Here is a 23,936-nt window from a genome sequence, read left to right on the forward strand (position 1 = left end):
AACTATAATCAATAAATGAGGGACACTCGCTGACAAAGCCCAAGAACCAGATGACCTCATGCGAAAACCACCTTCCTGATCTTATTGTCTCACTCATTTTTACTTAGGCCCCATACAATGTCAGACTGCATACGCCCCCCTAGAATGACTCCCCCCTGTTTAATACTATGTTCTACTGATGCGGTGGACGGAGACGGCACCCCATGTCTCCCCCCGTGTTTAGGTTCATGTTTCCCCACGTAGGCCACCCCTTGTTAGGTATTGTCCCTAGTTGGGACATTAGTCTAAGGTCTGAGGCCTCCCCTGCTATTAGGGCAGACCTCACACCTCACAAGCAGAACCTCTGCTCATTATCACTGTTACTCATAAGTTGTACTGTTTTGTATGTTTTAACAATACTCTCTTTGTGCTTTTTCTTCCTCTACCTTTCTGGCCTCTCCCACCCCCTCCCTACCCCACCCCTTTTTTCACAGGAGCGATACTTCACTAGGGGCTCCGTGCCGGACGGGCTCGACCGCGCGACATGCGTCCAATCACCTGACCCATCATGTCTACATTAAAGGTAATATCCTATAACATAAGAGGCATATGCTCCCCTGGGAAGAGAAGCAAATTATGGTGGGAACTCAAAAAACTGAAGGCACAAATAGTTTTTCTACAAGAAACCCATTTTACCCATCTCTCCTTACCTAGACTTCCGACCCATTTATATAACCAATGGTTTCACAGCACTTCCCCAACCGCCAAATCTAAGGGAACTTCAATAGCGATCCACAAAACATGCCCCTTTCAACTTTCAAACAGCAAAATAGACCCATTAGGTCGATACGTTTTCCTGAAAGGCACCATAGCAGAACGTAAATACACGTTCGCCTCGATATACGCCCCCAACTCAAATCAAATTTCCTTCATAGACAAGGCTCTTGAACTCCTGACAGAGTTTAAGGAGGGATTTGTAGTCCTTGGAGGAGACTTTAACGTCAGCCCAGACCCTTCCATTGACACCTCCAACTCTAGTCACACCCACTCTTACGCCTTTCTTAAACACTTCCGTAAGTCCTTTCAATCACACATGCTCGTTGATGGCTGGAGGGCCCTACACCCTGCGGAGAGGGACTTCAGCTATTATTCGGCAATACACAATGTCTATACCCGAATAGATCAAATATATGTTGATCGGCGGGCGCTGGAGCTCCTACAGTCGGCATCCATCGGGAACATCACCATATCGGATCATGCACCGGTAGGTGTGACTCTTAAGCTACCGTCCGGCTCTCGTGGGGCATGGACGTGGAGATTAAATGAAAACTTGCTGGATGATGCGGCTGTGGGGGCTGGAGTGTCGGAAGCCATCACAAATTATTTTAGAGAGAATATCACTAACGATCTGAAAGAAAGCACAGTATGGGAAGGTCATAAGGCTGTAATAAGAGGAGAGTTAATATCTTTAGGGGCCAAACTCAAAAAGATGCTCCAAGCTGACTTCACAAGAGTACTGACTGCCCTTCAAGAAGCAGAACTAAAACAAACAAAATGAGAGCCCTGAGGCATTACAGAGGTTGACTGAACTACGAAACTTGTTGTCACGTCTACTAGATAGACAGACTCGAAAACAAGCCAGACGCCTATCACACAAATATTATGAACATGGCAATAAATGTGGGCGCATGCTCGCTAGAGCTCTTCGTAAGAAACAAGCCCAGACTTGTGTCCACAGGTTGCGCTCCCCAAATGGAGATGTTTCGGTCCAATCCTCTGGAATTGCCGCAGGGTTCCAAGAATACTATACTCAACTTTACAATTTGACCACTGATCACCCTTTAGATGCTCAGGCAAATAGGATTACAGCCATACGAGACTACCTGGCTTCAGCCGGTGTTCCACCCCTAAACGAAAATCAATGTACTGAACTAGAACTACCAATATCACCAGAAGAGATAGAGTTAACAGTGAAATCCCTGCCCAAAGGCAAAAGCCCAGGCCCAGACGGCTTTACAGGGACATATTATAAAATGTTCCTACATCTTTTAAGCCCCCACATGTGCAGATATTTCAATTCCATTGCAAATGGGAATCCTATCCCCACGGAGGCACTTCTAGCACACATAACAGTGCTACCCAAAGAGGGCAAAGACCCGATGCTACCCCAAAGCTACCGACCCATATCCCTCCTTAATGTTGACATTAAGATTATGGCGAAGGTATTAGCAAACAGACATGGAAATCTTATACCTAACATAGTCCACCCAGATCAAACAGGGTTCATCAAAGGGAGAGAGGCAAGAGATAACTCAATTAGAGCCATCCAACTCATACATTGGGCGCGCACCCGCCCAAACTTAAAACCTTACGTAATTCTTTCTACTGACGCCGAGAAGGCTTTCGACCGGGTCGATTGGACATTTCTTAAAATGGTATTAGAGACACTAGGACTCAAACCACGCATGCTAGCCTCGATCCTAGCTCTTTATTCCACTCCTTGTGCACAAGTTAAAGTGAACGGAGTACTATCCCCACAGTTCCCGATTCGGAATGGCACGAGACAGGGGTGCCCACTTTCCCCTCTCCTTTTCGCCCTAGTTCTTGAACAGCTGTTATGCACTGTCAGAGCGAACATAAATATAAAGGGCTTGAAGATTGGAACGACTGAACACAAACTGTCTGCCTACGCGGATGATGTTCTATTTCATCTATCGGAGCCCCTGATCTCGTTGCCAAATTTGATGAAGGAACTGAACGAATTCGGATCATTATCAAACTTTAAAATTAATTTCTCTAAATCAGAAATTTTACCTGTTCACTTGCCTCCCTCCCTGAAGAGTAACTTGCAAAATGCATTCCCCTTTGCTTGGGCCAAATCTTCAATTAAATATCTAGGAATACAACTGACAGACAGATATGATACCCTGTACACCACAAATTTCCCCCCACTTCTTAATATAATTAAAAAAAGATCTCTCACAATGGACTAAGACTGCTTTCACATGGATAGGACGTGTCAACATAATCAAAATGAATATTTTACCCCGCATCCTTTTTTACTTACAAATGATCCCCATACCCATACCGAACAAGTTTTTCTCCCAGATTAATAGTATACTATCGGGTTTTGTATGGAACTCGCAGAAACCTAGAATAGCCTTGAGAGTGCTGAAACGATCCAAATTGGCGGGAGGGCTAGGAATTCCTGACATTTTGCAATACCATAGAGCTATAGTCCTTCAAAGAATCCTCAGTTGGCGCTTCCACACCCAGTCCAAGCTATGGGTCTCCTTGGAAAAATGGCTAGCGGGTAGGAATCTGGCTTATGCGCCATGGCTACCTAGAGAGTACAGGGGATTGTCGGAAGATACTTCCCCGCTGACACTCCATGCACTCTCCACTTGGGACAAATTAAACTCAAATTTAAATTTGTCTCCTCCTATGTCACCACTAGCTCCACTAGGGGGATTTCTCTGGTTCCCACCAGGAGAACGGATGGGCTTTTTCGGCCCTTGGTTGGATGATGGAAATGCCAGCTGTGGGAAACTAATGCATAAAGGCAAATTAATGGACTTTGAATCTTTACAAAAGAGACACGAAGGCTCCAGAATGAACTTCTGGAGATACAGACAGCTCCACCACTTCTTCCAGACAAATGGGAATTCAATTAGAGACCTTTCCACTCTCACAAGCTTTGAAAAAATTTTCATAGAAGAAGACCCAATCCCCCACATGGTCTCCGAAATGTATCGCCTATTAAGTAATACTACTAACAATCTTAGGCCAACTTATATAAGGGCATGGGAAAGGGACTTAAAGATGGATCTCCCCCCAACTCAACTAACACACCTCTACCATCTAACCCACTCGAGCTCCATAGAATCCAAATCTCAAGAAACTAATTATAAAATTTTATCGCGTTGGTACCGGGTCCCGGCTGACTTAGCTCGCATCTACCCCATGGCATTGGACCTGTGTTGGAGAGGGTGTGGACAAAAAGGTACACTCCTCCACATTTGGTGGGAGTGCCCACTGATACAGCCATACTGGAGTGAAATTAAAAACCTAATAAAAGAGATTTTAGATCTCGACATCCCTATGTCACCTGCACACTTCCTCCTACACATTCCAAAAATGCCAATCAGTAAATACAGAAAATGTATATTGCCACATCTCCTAAACGCAGCCAGACGCCTCATCCCGATATACTGGAAACAAACCAAGACCCCATCAAAAACAGACTGGATAAAGAAAGTGAATGACATTAGGGAAGCTGAACACTGGGTAGCGACCTGTAAGGGGAAAGTAGAAAGATTTGAAATTATATGGACCCCCTGGAATGAATACATGACAGAACCTGACCATGAAAACTCCAGCTTAGACATAGCCCTACTAGAGTTAGCAGAACCTTCCCTAAGATCTCGCCTAAATGTCAACAATACCTCATAAAGAATAAGACCCACATTAAATGTTGAAAAGACGTGCGGTGGTCGGGGCCCGTTCGGCGCGGATTCCTGTGACTTCTTCAAACACAAGGTATGCTCCTCTCCTACCTTCCCCACTCTACCCACCTACCTATACCCTTCCCTTACCCCAACTCCTTATCTATACTTTCTCCCCCTTTTTCACCTATTTTCTATCACTAACTATGATTTATAGAATATGCAATCTTTCTATACCCATGGACGGGATACTAACTGTGTAAACACTCTGCAACAGCGAGCAACAAAGCAATAGTGGCCAATCACGGGGGTGTGGGCCCGGCCCCTCTAGGCCCTGTTGGGGCGGGGGGGCCGTATCTCGCACCCCGGAAGATAGAAGTTGGGGGGGTGCTCGCGCCGGGGTGGCGGCCCGGGGGAGGTTGTTGGAGGCAGAAGGGCCCCCCTCTCCCCGGGCTGTCGTCGGGGTGGGCGCTCCATATACCCACTTGAACAACTTGCACCCTGGGTGGGGGAGGACCGTCACCGGATGGGGCTCGCGCCCCGGGGATGTAAGGAATCAATAAGATATCTAAAAGCCACAAAAATTGTGATTTAATATTACTTGTGACAGGGTTAGTTGCAAAAGCTTGTATCGCTGTAAACCTTCCTTGGGACACACTATTAATGCTTACTCTATGTAATGTATCTGTTTTCACGGAAATGTTCTCAAAATAAAGATTATACAAAAAAAAATGAATGCACAGGAAAGAAAAAAAAAACAAAAACAAAAAAAACCCATTTGCAATAATGACTGTTGGAGGACAAAAGCTTCTATTCAGCTGCATAAAAAGATGTATTTCAATGGTCATTCAAAAATATATAACTGAACACTAGGCTTCCGTGATCTTTCACAAGATGTTATATCATCTAAAGTGGAACTAAAGTGTTTCACCGATATTTACATTTCTGTCTGTAAATGAGATCAGCCAAGTCCTTTTAAGAGCAAATTTAATGGCGTTAGTATGTGTAAACTAACTTGACAATAAGTCTATGCATAATTTCTATAACTATTTTTTTCTTTATGACGTATAAAGCTTTTTGTTACATTGCTTTCATGAAAATGCTGTTATGCTTTTTAATTATAGGTCAACAAATGCACACACAAAAAAAAAAGTAATACTGTAATGAATGGACATACATTACACATCGGCATATGCATCCCATCAGGGAACATAAAATCATCCTACTACTATACCTTCTACTTATTTAATACAATGACTATGAATGTACATTTTTCCTTTTGTGCATTCCCTTTTCCCTATTTTCTTTATTGCACCTCACTCACAATTTAGAGTAAGGTGACAACATGCCTTGCATAAAAATTCTATATTTGCTTCATTTCCTTGCCATCCAAATGTTCTTTTTATCTTCCTTTTCAAATTCTCATCTCCACTATAAGTCAATATAAAGTTTTCCTATCACACTTCTTGTTTTGGAATGTTCTTTTCTGATCTATTTTCTAAGCTTCTGTGCAGACAAGGAAACAAGATGAGTGTAGCGCTAAAGGGGGGGAATAAAAGTATATATGGCCTAAGAACTGGCAGTTCAAAGTTCAAATGCTGACAAAAAACATCTTTGGAGAGAATTTGAAAGATGAGATATAAAGTCCTCTGGAACAAATTTTCAACCGTGGTACAAATCCTCTATGGAGAGAGCCCACACACCACCAATGATAATAAGGAGGCTTACCAGACTTGGTGGACCCGACAAGGCATACGCCAGGTGGGGTCAAACAGGCTTGGGTGGTGCTGGGCTGGAACGGATGCTGAAGAGCAGGGATGGTGGAATGACTTCCACGTAACTGTGTTCCTCGGACGTGGTCGGGCTCAGAGGTCGTGGCACTCAAATCCGTGTTGGAATGAATAGAGGAAGGAAAGGATGGGCCAAATAGTGTAAATCCGTATTGATTAAAAATGTATTAAAATAATAGTATACACTTACATGGAAAATGTATAAAAACAGCGCTGTGAAGAAATGGCGACAGTGGGGTCCTTTGGGGTAGGACCCCACTGTCGCCATTTCTTCACAGCGCTGTTTTTATACATTTTCCATGTAAGTGTATACTATTATTTTAATACATTTTTAATCAATACGGATTTACACTATTTGGCCCATCCTTTCCTTCCTCTATTCATTCCAACACGGATTTGAGTGCCACGACCTATGAGCCCGACTACGTCCGAGGAACACAGTTACGTGGAAGTCATTCCACCATCCCTGCTCTTCAGCATCCGTTCCAGCCCAGCACCACCCAAGCCTGTTTGACCCCACCTGGCGTATGCCTTGTCGGGTCCACCAAGTCTGGTAAGCCTCCTTATTATCATTGGTGGTGTGTGGGCTCTCTCCATAGAGGATTTGTACCACGGTTGAAAATTTGTTCCAGAGGACTTTATATCTCATCTTTCAAATTCTCTCCAAAGATGTTTTTTGTCAGCATTTGAACTTTGAACTGCCAGTTCTTAGGCCATATATACTTTTATTCCCCCCCTTTAGCGCTACACTCATCTTGTTTCCTTGTCTGTTCTTTACTTTTGTAGGTTGTGTTAGCTGCTTCCCCCCTTTTTGGTAGCGCAGAATTATTGTATATATAAGCTTCTGTGCAGTCTTCTTACTTTTTTCCTTCTCTCTATTGCAAATAAAGCATCTCAGTCTAATAATTCCCTCTTTCCCTATAAAACCTTAAAACATGTTTTGCCACTTTTCAGGGCTTCTTCAGGGATGTAAAAGTGCTTTAAAATAGTGCTCATTCTGGAGTTCTTGCCTGTTCAGATATCTGTCTGTCTTTCTATGTATGTAGCTCTTTTGAGCTATCATGCCATTTGCATGGAGTTCAACTTTAGGCCCTATACCTTTCTGAAGTACTAAATACTGTTAGCTTTTTATTTTTCTGGAGCCTCTTCTAACATAGTAAGCAGGGACATTCCCTGGCCGAGTCTTCCTAGACACCTAGACTTGGTTGCCTGTATTTAGAGTTCTAAAAGTGTCTACCCTGACACCAGAACACTAGCAAGCGCCTTTCCTTCTTACCATCTTACAAATGGATTTTGCATCTTCTGAGAACTTATCAGAATAGGACTCTTGTTCCTCCTGAACACGTTTCTCCACTTCTTCCCTTTTCACCCGCTCCTTCCGTGCACGGAATGGTGACTGTCCCTCGATCATCTCATAAATGAGGCAGCCCAGCCCCCACCAGTCTGGGCTAAATGTATATCGTTCATTCTTAATGACTTCTGGAGCTGAAGAAATACAATCAGTGAGGATGGAACACATCAAATGAGAGCTAGAAAGACAATGACCTTTGGTAGATTTTGAAATGGTAGGTGAAATTGTGAGGATACACACCCATATATCCAACTGTCCCTACTCTTCCTCTAATACTTTCCCCGTCTGGAATTTTGATGGCCAGTCCTAAGTCTGAGATTCGTATGTGACCTAAGAAAAAAAAAAATTAAAAAGTGAATATCCAAATCTGACAGAAACAAGTCCTTGTAACAGGTGGGTAGTTTTAGCTCACCATTTAGGGGCTTAATGCTGAGAATATACAACTGCTGTCTGTCCAAAGTCCGTGTGATGGCTGCTCTAGCACGTTGTCTAATGATTTCATGTCCTGATTGGCTGATCGATGACTTAACCCTATAGGACATTTGTGGTCTCAAATAATATAATGCTCCACCTTGTTAAAACCTAGACACTTCTAGAAATATGAAAGATGAATTCCAGGTATGGCAGCTTCTACATAGGTACGCTGGTCCAGCTTGGACCAATGAAGGTATGTATGTACCATACGTATGGGATCTCCCTGGAAGCCGAAAATCACTGTAGTGGGTACCACCACTACAGTGACCTCCACTTGCTTCTGGATCTCGTGCCAAGTGGCTGCCCTGCTGCACGGTGAACAGAGGTCACTAGCTTTGCAAAGACACCATTCAGGGAACACTTTGCTTTCTCTCCATGAATGCAAAGCGTTCTCTGTGTGAACAAAGCGGACAAAACAGGTGGCAATGCCACAATCTTCACCACATTCAATAAGTGAACACTTTGTATTAATTGAGAAAACGGTAAGTGCTCTCTAAATGGTGCTCATGCTGAGCTTACCAGTAGGTAAAAATAGAAAATGAGAGTTTACTACCACCTAAAATTCTTGCCATGGTACATTTAAAGGTTACATAAGCCGCACAACATGAGCCATCAACGCCTCTAAATGCCTTAATTTGACCAAAGACAGCATGACAGCAGTCAGAATGTGTCTGCCCAGGGACTGCCCCACTCTGATGCATTTCACCGCAGTGGGATAATCGCATCCTTACTTGATGGTTCCGGTGTGCAGCTTGTGTAACATTATTTCCACAGTGGAGGCGAGGTTTCGGTCTGGAGCAGTGCTAGTCATTTGTCTGCGATTTAACATTTAAAGAGTTTTGTTTTATCTGTTCAATAAGTGCAAAAAAAGTTGCTGTTGATTTTGCAAAAACTTTTGTGGCCTAATAACTTCCAGTGCCCTTTGCCTGTGCAAAAGGTGGGTTTCGGGAGATTGAGATGGGGTTCAGGAGATGGAGGAGTCATCATTGGTGCTCCTTGTAACTAGGGTTGCACCGATGCTGATACTAAGCATTTGCACAAGTATCGGTATTAATGCAAATGCTCTCATACCTGAAACCGATACCGGAAGTGTCAGCTTGGGGGCAGACAGTGGCATCGCTAGGGGGCTGCGGACCACACCTGGGTGACACACGCATGTCCAAGGCAGCTGCGGCGGTTGGGCTACTCCTTGAGCCTGTGCCGCTCACCTGGCTGCCCATTCAATTCACTGCACAGCCGTCGGGGCCAGGGGGGGGGGGGGGGGGGTTTCTAGACTAGGTCAGCTCACCGTCAAGGGGAGAAGCTAGAGAGGAGATCCCATCGCTGTGTGTCAGGATATGTATCACTGCAGGCGCAGACACCTCGGACTGTAGAAAAAGCGAGTGCTGCTTTGTCAGTTCACCATGAATTTGTCACATTACATAGAGATAACTGGGATAGGAGGATGCTTTTGTCACTGTGTCTCTCTCTCACAATGTGATCGATACTGAACAGAGGAGAACAGAAGGTAAAGAGGACATCAGAGATCAGACATTGCCTTCACTTTACGTTTTGTTATCCTCTGTTCAGTATCACTCACATTGTGAGAGCAAGACCGTTCTTGGACCCAACAAGGTGTCCTGCATTTAACCACTTTGCGTCAACCGCATGTTTATGGACGTCCTCGGATGGGAAGGGTTATATCTGTCATTGCTGCAGCAATGATCGAGATATCATTCTTTAGTCCCAGCAATTCTGCATTAGATACAACAAATTCAGGCAGCTAACAAGCCGCTGGATTACTGTTACGGGTGGCGGAAGGGGGTCCCACCTCCCTCCCGCCACTGAGCTCTCCCATGCGATCAAAGAGCCCAGTAAGGATGCGACTGGCGGCATCCAGCTCTAGGCAGTGAGAGGAAACGCATGTTGTTCCTCCCACTGTGGGATGTCAGAAACAAGAAGCAATGAGAATTTTTTCACTGCCGTTTCGGCTCTTGGTTTTCCTGGCCATTAGTGGTTAGTGAAGCAACCGATCGGTGTCTGATCGGCTGCATTGGAGGCCAGAGGTGACATTTGGTGTCTAACAGACCCCAGATCTCTCCATAAAGAGGACCTGTCATGGCCCATGCTATTACAAGGGATTGTGTTCATCCCTTACAATAGCAATAAAGTTGATCAAAAAAGAAGTTAAATGTACAGTGTAAAAACTTTTTTAAAATAATAAAAAGGCATCGGTAATTAGCATCAGCAAGTACTTGAGGAAAAACATTGGTACTCGATTTTAAAAACTGGCATTGGTGTATCCTACTTGTAAACCATCAGAAAATAAGTAGGCAGGGCTGGAAACCATGTACTTCGGAAATTCAGAGTTGTGTTGTCAGGTCAAAGAGGAAGGTAGGAGCATACAATGTTTCTGGCCCACCAGCAGTTATTTGTACCAGCATTTAACACTGTACTTTGTGTGTTTAAAGGGATGAAACATGGTAAAACGTGCTTGTATTCCAGAGACTTGCTAAATAAAGGTTTTTTATTTTGCCTTGACATATGCTTTAGGGCCCATTAGTTTCTCTGCAATTTAGATGCAGACATGAAAAGGGATCCCCTATGCACAGTTGCCATCTGTGATGAGTAGAACTTTCACATAAAACAACATTTTCATTATATGTTTAATGGTTCTGAAATGAGAAGCCGGGTATAAAAAGGAGGCAAAACCGTTCACATCAAAGCGTGACGGAAACAGTCACATCCGCTATGAAATTACTACTCAGTGCAAAGCAATAAAAAATTACGGAGGTTCAGCTAGCTTTCCATCCCAAATCATAGTGGTGATTACTTTCAATGACTCAAACTCATAATACTGATGTCAGAGATTGTGGTTTAATCCTGGAACGAGCTCCCTGTCCATACCGCTGAACTGATAACGGGTTTTATCCAAATAAATTACAGAGAAGACACAGCTCTTATTGAGAGATGACCGTAAGCAGTGTCTGATCATTACAGGCTCGTTACACTCAGGATTGTCAATAAAACATTCCCGAAAATTCAGAGACATGCATGAATGCTTTACCTTCACTATGCTTATAGCCAGTTTAAAGAGATCCCGTTGCCTGCTTAATAAGCACAATTTAATACATTGTAGATAAAAGCAAAGGAACATCAAGAAGGGGCATCTGCCCCAGGATTTTCCTTTCAGTGACACCACAGATAATTTTTTCATTGCAGTCACATCACCAATCCAGGGACATTTTTTTTAAACTTTGCCACATATTTGTGCACCCATTTTAAACTTTTCACTGCATGTCACAAACATTTTGGCACTTGCCACTAATGGCGCTGCTGTCCCATCTTCACCCTGAGGACTGGTTGATCCTGTCCCGGCACTGCCAACAACTGCAGTTATTGGACCTTTCAAGGCGAGTGGAATACCTGCTTCCCCTGCTGCACTACTACTGGTAGTTCCTCCCACTGGTTCATTTTTTTTTTACAGGGACATTCAATCCAGGAGGGGGAAAAAAATGCATGCAACAGTGGGGGGTGCAGGGGGGTAGAATACCCAGAAGTGTGAATACCAGTACTGGCTTGGTAGCACCTAAGTGGGGGCATTTCAGCCCAAAGGGATAACAGATTATTTTAAAGGGCTAGGCTTATTTAAAATAAAAAAAAAAATTACTATGGGGACAGGGTTGCGTTAAGTAATGTAAGATACACAGGTGAAGTGGCACTTCTACTTTACAAGAACGCAAGAATGTACATCTGTTTGAGACAGTAGTCATGATGTTAGAGCACTGGCTGTGACAGCGCGGAAAAAGGTCTGAATAGCCTGAAGATTCCCACAACAGGCTAAACACGTCTGGGAGTAGCAGGAGCTCAGTACAGGATAGCAGGAGGTCCGGTGTGTCACGCTGTCACAAGGAAACAGCAGTCCATAGGGAAAAGATCCCAGTCCAGCTGCTAGTGTCCTTTCCCTGACAGCGATGACCCCAAACATGTCTGCTATGGTTGCCGAGCCCCATATATGGTCTCATCACTGCTTAAACTAATTAAAAAAATTAAAAACACAGATACTGGATTGGGGGGGGGGGGCGGGCTATTGTGAACCCCTTAACCCTTCTTCATCCTATGCAAAATACAGTAAAAAGATTTGGCTTGAGTTGGATTTTACAGCCTCTAACCGGGCTTTTAAAATCACCCCAAACTTCCTTGCTGGAGAGATCGATTACACGTCTTGTAAGGACAGGAAGCAAAGTGTGGACAATCTAATAGGAACAAAGAAGAAGAACAAGAACAAAAAACAAACCAAATTTTCTTTCGCTGGCCTTAGGCTTTAATGCTATTTGGTTTGGTATTCTGATGGGATCCTAAATATGGGTATATACCGTATATGCATTAAGGAATAAGTTCATCTTTTAAAAAAATAAATGCACATCTTTTTGCAGGTAAAACAGAATTGTATCTGTAATTAGCAAATCACAGGTGAAAAGTTCAGCGCCTTCAGACTGTCAGTGTGGCTGTCTGCCCAAATCACTGATACCGGCAGACAGTTACTTCAGTCCAGGAAGAATGAATGCACTACAAGGATGCTCACCAGCTCACTTGAAGTTCATTGAGAACTACAAGCCGTCAGCCATAAAGGCTTGCAGTCTATTCATTCACAGAACTCTGAATAAAAGGACGGCTGTGGGGGGTGGAGCTCTGCACAGCTACACTTTTTTAAAACTGTGACAGAGGGTGCAGGGAGAAGATCCCTGGCCCACTGTCACAGGGAAGGTGATCCTCCTATGGGGAGAGCTGCATGATTGGTGGACATACACACACACACACACCATCTCACAAAAGTGAGTACACCCCTCACATTTTTGTAAATATTTTATTCTATCTTTTTTCATGTGACAACACTGAAGAAATTACACTTTGCTACAATGTAAAGTAGTGACTGTACAGTTTGTATAACAGTGTAAATTTGCTGTCCCCTCAAAATAACTCAACACACAGCCATTAATGTCTAAACCGCTGGCAACAAAAGTGAGTACACCCCTAAGTGAAAATGTCCAAATTGGGCCTAATTAGCCATTTTTCCTCCCCGATTTCAAGCGACTCTTTAGTATTACAAGAAGTGGCGTATCTAGGGTATGGCAGCCATGGCAAGTGCCATGGGGGGTGGGGGTGACCAAAAAGTCAACCCCCGCACACACACAAAAAAAAAAAAACCCTCCACCTCTCGCGGCCCGCACTAACATAGCCGGTGCTGCAGCTGGAGCGCGGCGGCACGGCACTTGTTACTATGCATGTGGGGGGGAGCGTCAGGCGCGCGATGACTTCACCTGGTGCAGGGAAAATAGCAGGGTGACTGGCGGAGGCGGAGCCTAATGCTCCGCCTACCCTCCTCTGCGCGACCGACATCATCTTTCCTAGGAGTGGGGTCTGCGACGTCACATTACATGGAGAAGAGACGAGTCACGAGAAAAAGAAGGGGAACCCCCAAGCAGCAGCAGGGATTAGCACTGTAGCCTAGCAGGTACTCTTAAAGATGATGATGATGTGCATGTGTGCCATGCAAGCAGCTAGTCAAATATAGAGCTACATATGGGTTATATAAATATGCATAGCAGCCATCGATATCATAAATAAAGTGTAATTAAGTGATTTGTGCAACAGCAGGTACTAATTAAAAGTGGCAACCTGTGAAGCTCTGGTGAACTCCATGCCCAAGAGGGTTAAGGCAGTGATGGAAAATAATGGTGGCCACACAAAATATTGACACTTTGGGCCCAATTTGGACATTTTCACTTAGGGGTGTACTCACTTTTGCTGCCAAAGGTTTAGACATTAATGGCTGTGTGTTGAGTTATTTTGAGGGGACAGCAAATTTACACTGTTATACAAGCTGTACACTCACTACTTTACATTGTATAAGAGTGTCATTTCTTTAGTGTTGTCACATAAAAAGTTATAATAAAATATTTACATAAATGTAAGGGGTGTGCTCACTTTTGTGAGATACTGTGTATATATACATAATATATTACAGTTCGGTCTAAAAATCGGCAAAACAGTCTTAATTTTTTTTTTCTGATATTTGGTCGGATATTTACCAGATTCAACCTCTAATAGTATATACAGTACATCTCTTCTGTCTGTTATTCTCAGAGTGGATTTGAGATTTTGCTCCCTAACCATATAGTTGGTTATTTAGATTTTATCAATTAGCACTGTCACTTACAAATAAAATAACTAGTGTTCATCAAAGTCCAACAAAATATGTGTGCAATTATATTTATAGTAATTATAGTGTTAAAATGTGTTGAAATACTAGATGTAATTGCACACAAGTTTTGGATTTTTCTGTACTTTATTTGATGGATGCTGGTTATTTAAATTTTCACGTGACAGTGCTATATACCATTGCACATTTCTTTTTCGATTATTTTTCTCGCACGATTCTCAAAATCGATTAGAAATTAGTTTGTTTTTCAAAAACTTTTCAACATGCCCAATCACTCAAATTCAATGGCCGCCTGAAAGGCAGCTGTTGCTGTGGCCCCACCAATGTCTGTTTTTACCTGTCTCTGTTCTATAAAGTAACAGGGTCTTTGGTTGTCTTTGCAAATAGAGTTGGTTTAAACTGCCTAAAAATTGTGTTTGTAACCAGGATTAGGCTTCTTTTATTTTAACAGTTCACTGGAACACCACAATCTATTTTCATCTATATGTACAGGAGGCACAAACAGGCATCATGTCAAACTTACCATCATCATCTAAGAGCATATTTTCTGGCTTCAGGTCCCTGAAAAAAAAAAAACAAACAAAATACTAAAAATGCTAATTAAAAAAAAAAAAAAAAAAAAAAAAAAAAAAAAAACTATTTTCATTTTAAAAAGTTACAAGCTGCTGTTGGTTTTTATTATACAAGGTGAACCTTTCGTTAAGGCAAGTCGATCCAGCTAGCACAGATGCCTGCAAGCAGATACCACAGTGCCAACGCTTACTTCATTATAGCACTTCTCTTGTATGCCTAGTGAAGGTATATATGGATTATATGGCCACCTGTACACATCAGTCATATGCCCATCTGTATACTATGCCCTATTGGAGAATTACTCATGAGTTAATTGCCCACCTGTACACTATGCCCTCCTGGTGAAGCACTCATGGGTATATGCCCACCTGTATATTATGCCCTCCTGGTGAAGCACACATGGGTTATATGCCCACCTATACACTATGCCCTCCTGGTGAAGCACTCATGGGTTATATGCCCACCTGTACACATTGGCCCTATGCCCACCTGTACACTAAGCTCTCCTGATGCAGCACACATTGGTTATATGCCCACCTGTACACTGTGCCCTCCTGGTGAAGCACACATGGGTTATATGCCCACCTGTACACTGTTCCCTCCTGGTGCAGCACATATGGTTTATATGCCCACCTGTACACTATGGCCTCCTGGTGAAGCACTCATGGGTTATATGCCCACCTGTACACTATGCTCTCCTGGTGAAGCACTCATGGGCATATGCCAACCTGTACACATTGGTCCTATGCCCACCTGTACACTATACTCTCCTGATGCAGCACACATGGGTTATATGCCCGCCTGTACACATTGGTCCTATGCCCACCCGTACACCATGTTCTCCTGGTGAAGCACTAATGGGTTATATGCCCACCTGTAGACTATGCCCTCCTGGTGAAGGTGGTCCAGCCCACAGCAGATCTCAGCAGCATAGAAAACGACTCGCTCCTCCTCGAATCCGGGATTTCCCATGTTGTAAATGTGAAACTTTAGGTCTCCGCCGTTCATGATAGTGAGAACCAGACACAGAGCATCTTTTGTTTCATACGCATACGCCAAACTCACCTATGATTAAAAAACAAAGCACCTAATTAAAAGCCAGGCCATGTGATCTTTGTGAACCCCAGGGACATACTATGACTTCCCGGCTATCTTTCAAATAAAACTAAGACAGCCCATATATTATGCTTTTTTTTTTTTTCTCATTCATTCAACCAAAGAAAATGCTTTGATTCCCCCAGTCACACAATTGATGTGGATGGGGAAATCAAGTCGATAGACAGCCTGCCCATGCGTGGATCAAAATTCAGCGGGTCCCTACTGAACTGGCTGGATTTCGAATCACGTACAGCTGGCTTAAGAAGGTTGATGGAAAAATGAGTGCTCAACTATATCATTCAATAAATCATTTCCTGGTGACGTCTTAGCCCAGATATCATAGGACCAGTTGCAGCTAATGTGGGATTGCTGCACTGCGTCATTAGCACACAATTTATTTTGAATGTGGATTCCAGCAGTTGGAGAACACATCAGTCTGGCCAAGTTGGCATAATTGTTCATAGATGTTCATTAGAGATAAGATGTTAATGACTGAACACTAGGCTGTTTACATTGTTCATGTCTAAATGTCAGATCAGATTACAAAGTGCTCAAGTCTGGAAAAACAAAACAAAAAAAACACTCCACTCCTCTCTAGTTTCTAACGAAACCCTATTCACAACTTTTGTTAAGTTGCTGAGTGAATCGGAGACAAATTGCATGCTAAATCTTTATTGCTGTTCAGTGCTCTGATGGAACAAATCCCCCGTCTTCCTGGATATTTGGTACCGCCATGACGCTAGGCATCTGCTCTGAGATGGACTTCTTGGCAGTCCTGCATTCTCTTCCATAAAGTCCATTAAAAGGTGCATTTCTGCATAGACTTCTATGGTGTCCACTAAAAGCTTGACACCGAAATGATGGTGCAACCTAGCAGTTCAAATTCGTGCAGAGCTGTGCCTATCACAGTACGTGGAGCAAAAACATCTTGTTAAATGCAGACAGATGGACAGAAAAGACCCAGAGAGGACTTGAGGAGCTACAGTCTCCTAATGAAAAATAAAATAAAAAAAATGCTTCTTAAAACTTAGATATTAATATAGTCCATTATGTGCTTACTTGAAAAATCTGCAACTTCCTTGCCCTGATGAAATGCAGCTGGTGGCCATCTTAGGTGAGGACATCTGAAACCGGTGCCGGTGATTTCAGGGATTTAGTGCAGACGGTTTACCCTCCATGCATCTTACGATCCCAGGCCCCAGTGACATTCCCCACGCACAGTGTTGTCTACAGGCTGCTATAGCAATGGCGGTAGCGGAAGTTCTCGTCCTGTTCTAGCAACTTGTTCACAGCAAAGGACCCAGAATGAGCAGAGGCAAGTGCAGAGCCCCACTCCGCCTGGCATTATGTCATTTCCAGTTTTGAAATAACGGGACGCCAGAAGCGCAGGATGCCCGTTGATGTCTGGGATTGACAATGCCGCTATCCCAGGAGTCAACGGGAGATCAGAGATGACATACCTGGCCGGGAATATATATAAAAAAAAATAAAAATAAAAAAAAGGGGGGTACTTAAAGCGGAGTTCCACCCAAAAGTGGAACTTCCGCTTTAAGCACACCTCACTCACCCCCGACATGCCACGTTTGCCATGGTTGACATGTCATTTGGGGGGGGGGAGTGGGTACTTAGTTTAGAGTGGGACTTCTTTTCCCACTTCCTTCTTCCTGCTCTTGGCCGCCTAGGCGACTCCTCCCTGCCAGCAATCTCTGGGACATGTGACAGGTCCCAGAAGATTGCTTGGCCACTAGCAGAGCGCATCACAACTCGCGCATGCGCAGAGGGCGCCTGGCGAAGCCGAAAGCTGCCACGGCGGGGTGCCCACCTTGGCTATGATGGCGCTGGCGGAGAGGAGCAAAGCTTCGGGTGGCCGCATCGCTAGACCATGGGACGGTGAGCGTCTGTTTATTAAAAGTCAGCAGCTACACTTTTTGTAGCTGCTGACTTAATAAACTAAACAATGTGTGGAACTCTGCTTTAAAGTGGGGAGTAAACTCTCATGGTTGATATCTACCTATAGGAGCCTATAATAAGGCTTACCTATACGTACAGTAAATATCTCTTAACATGCACAGTTTAGGAGATATTTACTTTTAAATGTGCCAGTGCCTTCACGGGAACGGCATGCCGGTGCTACCCCAGAGTCCTGTGCCATAAATAGTGGCTACCACAGAGCAGGAGTGACATCGCGGCACGGCCAGACGGCCGAAAGAAGCGAACCCGGAAGGAAGACTGGGTGAAGATGGAAGCCCTGTCAGCAGTGACAGCTCGTTGCTGGCGGGCTACATTTTAAGGTAAATTTCACATAGTGTGCAATGCATACTAGCACATTTTACATTTACCTTGCAAGTTTAAAAGAAGGAAAAAAAAAAAAAAAAAAAAAAAAAAAAAAAAAAAAGTATTCTGGTTTACCACCGCTTTAAACAAAAAATGTACCCCCCCCCCAAAACATTAAATACAGAGGTATTTGAGTATTTCATAGCAGTAGGGCCATAGGTTTTAGAGGGCGAAGCTCTGCTGTAAAGTACAGACATGGTCCTGAGGACGAACCATGAAGGGAATTTCTCCAGCGGAAACAGACAGCAATAAACGCCTGATAGGGGGTCTAACCCTTCCATAGTAGCAAGAACAACAAAAAAAAAAAAATTGTCTTTAGATGTATGTTAATCATTTCAGCATAAGACACAGCCGTTCATCCTAATGTGACAGACTGGCAGGTGCGGGTGAGCAGCTCCGAACGCATACTGTCCAAATTAGGGGCCACTCATGGACCCCTGCAAGCCTGTCTGTTAGGGATGAGCGGCTGTGTCCATACAGCCTCTGTGTCCCAATAGAGGAACATCGGATGCCTGCATGCAACTCCAGTCGCATAAACAAGGCCCTCATTCAGGCTGTATGGAACACGGCGCCCATGTTGATGACTCCTAGAAAACACAAAGATCACACTTGAATGAACAGACTCGTACGCATGCAAAAACTAAAGAAGTATATTACCACAAAACGGCTGTTGACTTTTTCCAGGATCTGTTTCTCATTTAAAGCCATCGATTCCCCTTTTCTTTTCTTGATCCTTTTCTTCTCCAGCTTCTTACATGCATACATTTTGCCAGTGGCACGGACCTGGCAGGCACACACCTAGAGGGAGAGCATGGGATAAAAATGAAGAAAATCCAATAATGGATGCGGAGACGGGGTGGAGAATGGACACAGCTTGATGACACAGATTAGAAAATGACACAGACCCCTGAGGAAGTCGCGTGACCATAACGACACGCGTTGAGTGGAGCCAGGTCTCTGACCCCCCGCTGTCCTTATCAAGCTGTGTGTTTTTAAACTTCTATGCAAGTGCTGAACATTTTTAATAAACGTTTTATACCAGTGGTCATCAACCCTGTCCTCAGGCCCACTAACAGGCCAGGTTTGCAAGATAACTGAAATACATCACAGGTGATATCATTTTGCTGCGTAGTGATTGCAGTATTCTAGTCTGAATCTCCCCAAGGTAATACATAAAACCTGTCCTGGTAGTGGGCCCTGAGGACAGGGTTGAAGACCACTGTTTTATACTACTTACTACACTATGAGGGTGCATTCTATCGCATTAGTTTATACGCAGTTGCAGGACCGCAGATTTAAAGGGCCATACACCCAAATGTATCAAGCAGCCCAGGACATCTAGGAGTGCATTGGAAGAGGAGGAGTATGGAGGAGCCCATTTCTTGTAGCCCAGAGTGGGGAAAGTGTGATTTGACCTGGGCATGACAGGTCAAAATGTTGAGGTAAATGCAATATCGTATGGTGGTGGGAGACACTGAATATTTTACTTAAAAAATCCACAATTTGTGCAGTTTGGTAAGTATTACAAAACTATATCACAATTTGGATCACTTGAAAAGTTGCACAATAATTTTGCTGTTAAATTTCAAAGTTATTGCGCAGATTAACCCAAATTATAAAGCCGCTGGCAAAAACAATACAGATAGGATTGTAAACAGCATATACAAATAGAAAATTGCCACGCTAAAATGACAAAGAAATAAAGTTCCATAAATATTACAGTACAAAGAGAAGTGATATAGTCCAATCATGAAACTAGTAGATCACTCCAAGGAGAATGTGAGGGATTAAGTGTTCAACATATATGAAAAAACACCTCGATAGTGAATATCGTATAAAAAGGTGAAACACCCAGGTGCGCTTCCACCATATAATATGAGGCGGACGCTCGCCAGAGGAAATGGACTCTAGATTATAAGAGTCAATAACCCGCTTTCCTTTGTAGCAAAAATGGGAGACCTCTATGGATTTTCTTTAGTGTCCAATGGGAACACTTACATAGGGAATAATCAATGGTTCACTGGCAAGTCATGCATGTAAAATGAATTTAAAAAAATCTCATTGTGAAACCGTATAAAACTTAGAGATAAAATATACCAACTACTTACATAGAGGCAGTTAAAAACGAGCATATATGCAAAGTATATCTGTCCCAGGATTCAAACCGACAGCCTTGCGGGATCGACTAGTGTGGCAACGCCACGAGCATGGACTCCGCTCAACGCGTTTTGTGAAATATCACGTCATCAGGGGCAGGATTCATTTTTGTATTTTATTTCTTATTTCAATATTTTGTATACTATTGTTTGGATGTGATCAGTGTATTATTATACATATATTGTGTAGTACACCTGTTGGGACACTAAGTTTACCTTTATGTTTCTCAGCAGTCAGTACACCTATTGGGACACCAAGGAAGTTTCCTACTGTGTATGTTTGTACTTTTATTTTTTAAGAGGTTATACAATCACTATGCACATTTAAAGGGATAGGCGCAGCAACACTGATTTGTTGATTAGCATTGTGGGAACACAATTTGGTTGCTTGCAGCCATCCACTGGATCTCTATCACTACACAGGAATTTAACAGGTAGCGTGGGATAACCCCCCCCCACCACCACCTTTTTTAGTCATTTACAGATTCGTAAAACCTGACCCAAAATAAAAGCGGCTGATAACTGGAGCGGTGACTGGTGCCCATAGCAAAACAAAATATAGTTATGGGAGGAAACTATACTTCTGCTTCAGTTTGCATAAACCCCCTCCTTCCCTCCCATCTAAAGTGAAACTGCTTTGCCATAGCTCACAGTTAAGCTGGCCATAGATGATATGATTTTCTTTCCTGCAACCAGAGGTTGCAGGAACAAAAATTACTCGGTGCGGACTGTGTTTATGGGGGAATGCCTCCAAGGAGCTATTGTGTTCTCCCAGAAGGGGGGCCTGGTGAGCTGTCCCTGCTGGGAGAACACCGTTTTTATTGCTAGATCCCATAGCTGCTGGCAGAGATGCGCGATTAATCATAAAAAAAAAAAAAAAAACAAAAAAGAATGATCTCAATTCAACCCCCTCACGATCTCTATGCAGAATTTCCCGATTCATCGTGTAGCAAGTGTAGAGAGTTCTGTACTCACTCAGCTGTCAAAAAAAAAAAAAAACGGGCAGCCTGACAAATTTTTCAAAACATTGTGGTGCTAGTAGAGAACTATAAACATTGTAACTTTTCCTTCATAGGAATGAACTTCATTTGTAAATAAGGAAAGTTTAACCACTTAAAAAGACTAAACCTTTTTCTGACACTTGTTTCTTACAAAGCTAAAATCAGTATTTTTTGCTAGAAAATTACTTGGAACCCCTAAACATTATATTATAATATAAAGATAGATAATCTATCTATCCATCTAATTTTCAGCAGAGAACCTAGGGAATAAAATGGCGATCGTTGCAATATTTTAGCTCACACTGTGTTTGCTCAGCGGTTTTTCAAACTCAGTTTTTTGGGGAAAAATACACTACAATGAAATTAAAAAAAACAAAAAAAACAGTAAAGTTATCCCAATTTTTTTGTATAATGTGAAAGATGTTACACCGTGAGAATCGTGATCTTTATGCTAAGCAAAAAAAAAAATTGTGATTCTCATTTTAGCCAGAATTGTGCAGCTCTATGCATCCTAAAAATCTGACATGCTTGTTATACCCAAGTCGATCAATGCCTGCCCGCCTATACATGGATCAAATCTCGGCCAGTTTAGCAGGGGATTCAAACCATCTGTGGCCGGCATTAAAATGTGGCTATATGCACCAAACCAATGCACCCTCCCCCTAAATCCACTTTGAAAAATAGCCGATATTTTTTTTTGTTCACTATTACCTTTTTATGGGCCACCCCACCCCCTGCCTCTATTCTCTCCTGGGCAAGAATTTACATTCCACGCTCCTCCTGTGGTACACATGACAGAATTTTGTTGATGTAGTGAAGTAAAGGTATAAAGAAATCAATGGAAGAACATCATGGACCAGGAAAGGGTAGGAAGCCATGAAAGGTGAGCAGTAGGACCTATTAAAATGAACAGTAAAAGGCAAGTTACCTCCCCAAAGCCTCCTTTTCCTAGCACCCTGTATTGCCGGAAAGTGTCCTTAGTAACCGCTAGCCTGAAAAACAAACAAAAAACTGCATCAGTCAAGTATGACAGTATCTCACTTATGTTATGGGCTTTGATGATGGCAGCACGACACCCCCCTGTGCTCCAAAACAAAAAGGTCATCACATACAGTATTCAAAAGGTACCATTTTATATGGCTAGAAAGACAGCACACCTCCCATTTTTCCACCACGTGGCACCGTACACCAGACAAGAGACCACTCATCAAAATATGAGAGATAACCATCAGAAGAATGCTGGGATTTGGCAACATCTGACTTTGTTATACAAAAAAAAACAAAAAAAAAAAAAAAAAAACACAAACTTCAAAAATCACGAAGACTTTACTAAGCATTATCAAAGCAGTATTAAACCCAAAAACCAAAATAACAATATATTGCTGTTTACCAATCCTTAAAGCGATAGTAAACCCAAAAACAAAACTATTATATTGCAGCTACCAATCTGTAGATATGGTGGCTGCATTAGTTTGGTTTTAGTTTTTTTCCCCCTAGTGATCTGGCCAGTAACAAACCTCCTGTATTAGAGTGCCTCCACTCTGGATGAAGGAGCACAGGGGACACCTTTGGACAGTAGAACTGTCAGTCTGGGGGGAGGGAAGTGTTAGATGGACAGGAAGACGTAGATACACTAACAAACTAAAGCCAAACTCCAACTATGGCAAACAGTTTTTTGTTCCTTTTGGGATAAAGGTTTTACATAAATAAATGCCGACCATTGTAAGCAACCAGTCATAAATGGTTTGTCTCAACCCTTTAACAGCTACATCTGCGGGACAGCTTGTTCTGCTGAAAAACAGACTTATTGGCAGACTCACCAGATTAAAAAAAGGAAAGAGACTAAAAAAAAAAAAAAAAAGAATCAAATGCAGCTAACACCATCTAAGAATTGGTATGTTGCAATATGATAAAAGTTTGCTTTTGGATTTAATACCGCTTTAAAGAGAGCCATGTGTCACCATGGGAGAGTACTGTACCAGTAAAGGAGTAAGTCAGCTTTTCTGTGCATGTGCAGATGGCCGTCCGAATCCCTGCTGGTATAGCACTAAGGACGGAGAGACTTATTCTAGTAAATGAAACACTCACCTCTGCTCCAGCGACCCACAAGCTCCCGTCCCTAGCGCCAACATTTTCCCAGCTTCCATTAGGCATGGGGTCTTCAGCAGTTTTGAATGATGTAACTCCCTTGCACGCGCACAGGAGTTCATTCATTCCGGCACCAAGGTATGTAGGGGACGCACATCGACGAGGGGAAGGTGTTTTGTAATTCAGAATATAGCACTAAACGTCCTATTTGTACTGTGTAGCCTGGGAGGATGGAAAGACTGCCAAAATCTCACATCACATAACCAGCTCACCAGGAAATCTAGGCCAGTGGTTCTCAACCTCAGTCCTCAAGTACCCCCAAACAGGCTAGGTTTTCAGGTTTTCCTTTACATGGCACAGCTGCTTTAAATCAACGACATGGTATTGATAAGACCTATTTTTTTTTTTTTAAGAGAAGTTCCCAAAACATGGCCCATTGGGGGTA

At 43.0% G+C, this 23,936-nt stretch overlaps 1 protein-coding gene across 1 annotated transcript in view; it reads right to left on the bottom strand.

Annotated features, from left to right (window-relative positions):
• LOC141133169 (G protein-coupled receptor kinase 5-like) overlaps nucleotides 1-23,936 on the bottom strand; it is a 125,329-nt gene that overhangs the window by 18,131 nt on the left and 83,262 nt on the right. The window contains exons 7-12 of the mRNA XM_073622362.1: nucleotides 22,332-22,395; nucleotides 18,904-19,044; nucleotides 15,689-15,879; nucleotides 14,765-14,802; nucleotides 7,806-7,895; nucleotides 7,491-7,699 (exon numbers count right to left, since the gene is read on the bottom strand). Coding sequence (XP_073478463.1) covers nucleotides 7,491-7,699; nucleotides 7,806-7,895; nucleotides 14,765-14,802; nucleotides 15,689-15,879; nucleotides 18,904-19,044; nucleotides 22,332-22,395 — 733 coding nt within the window. The remainder of the gene's footprint in view (nucleotides 1-7,490; nucleotides 7,700-7,805; nucleotides 7,896-14,764; nucleotides 14,803-15,688; nucleotides 15,880-18,903; nucleotides 19,045-22,331; nucleotides 22,396-23,936) is intronic.

The sequence above is a fragment of the Aquarana catesbeiana genome, linkage group LG03 (assembly GCF_042186555.1).
Source record: "Aquarana catesbeiana isolate 2022-GZ linkage group LG03, ASM4218655v1, whole genome shotgun sequence".
NCBI classification, from domain to species: Eukaryota; Metazoa; Chordata; class Amphibia; order Anura; family Ranidae; genus Aquarana; species Aquarana catesbeiana.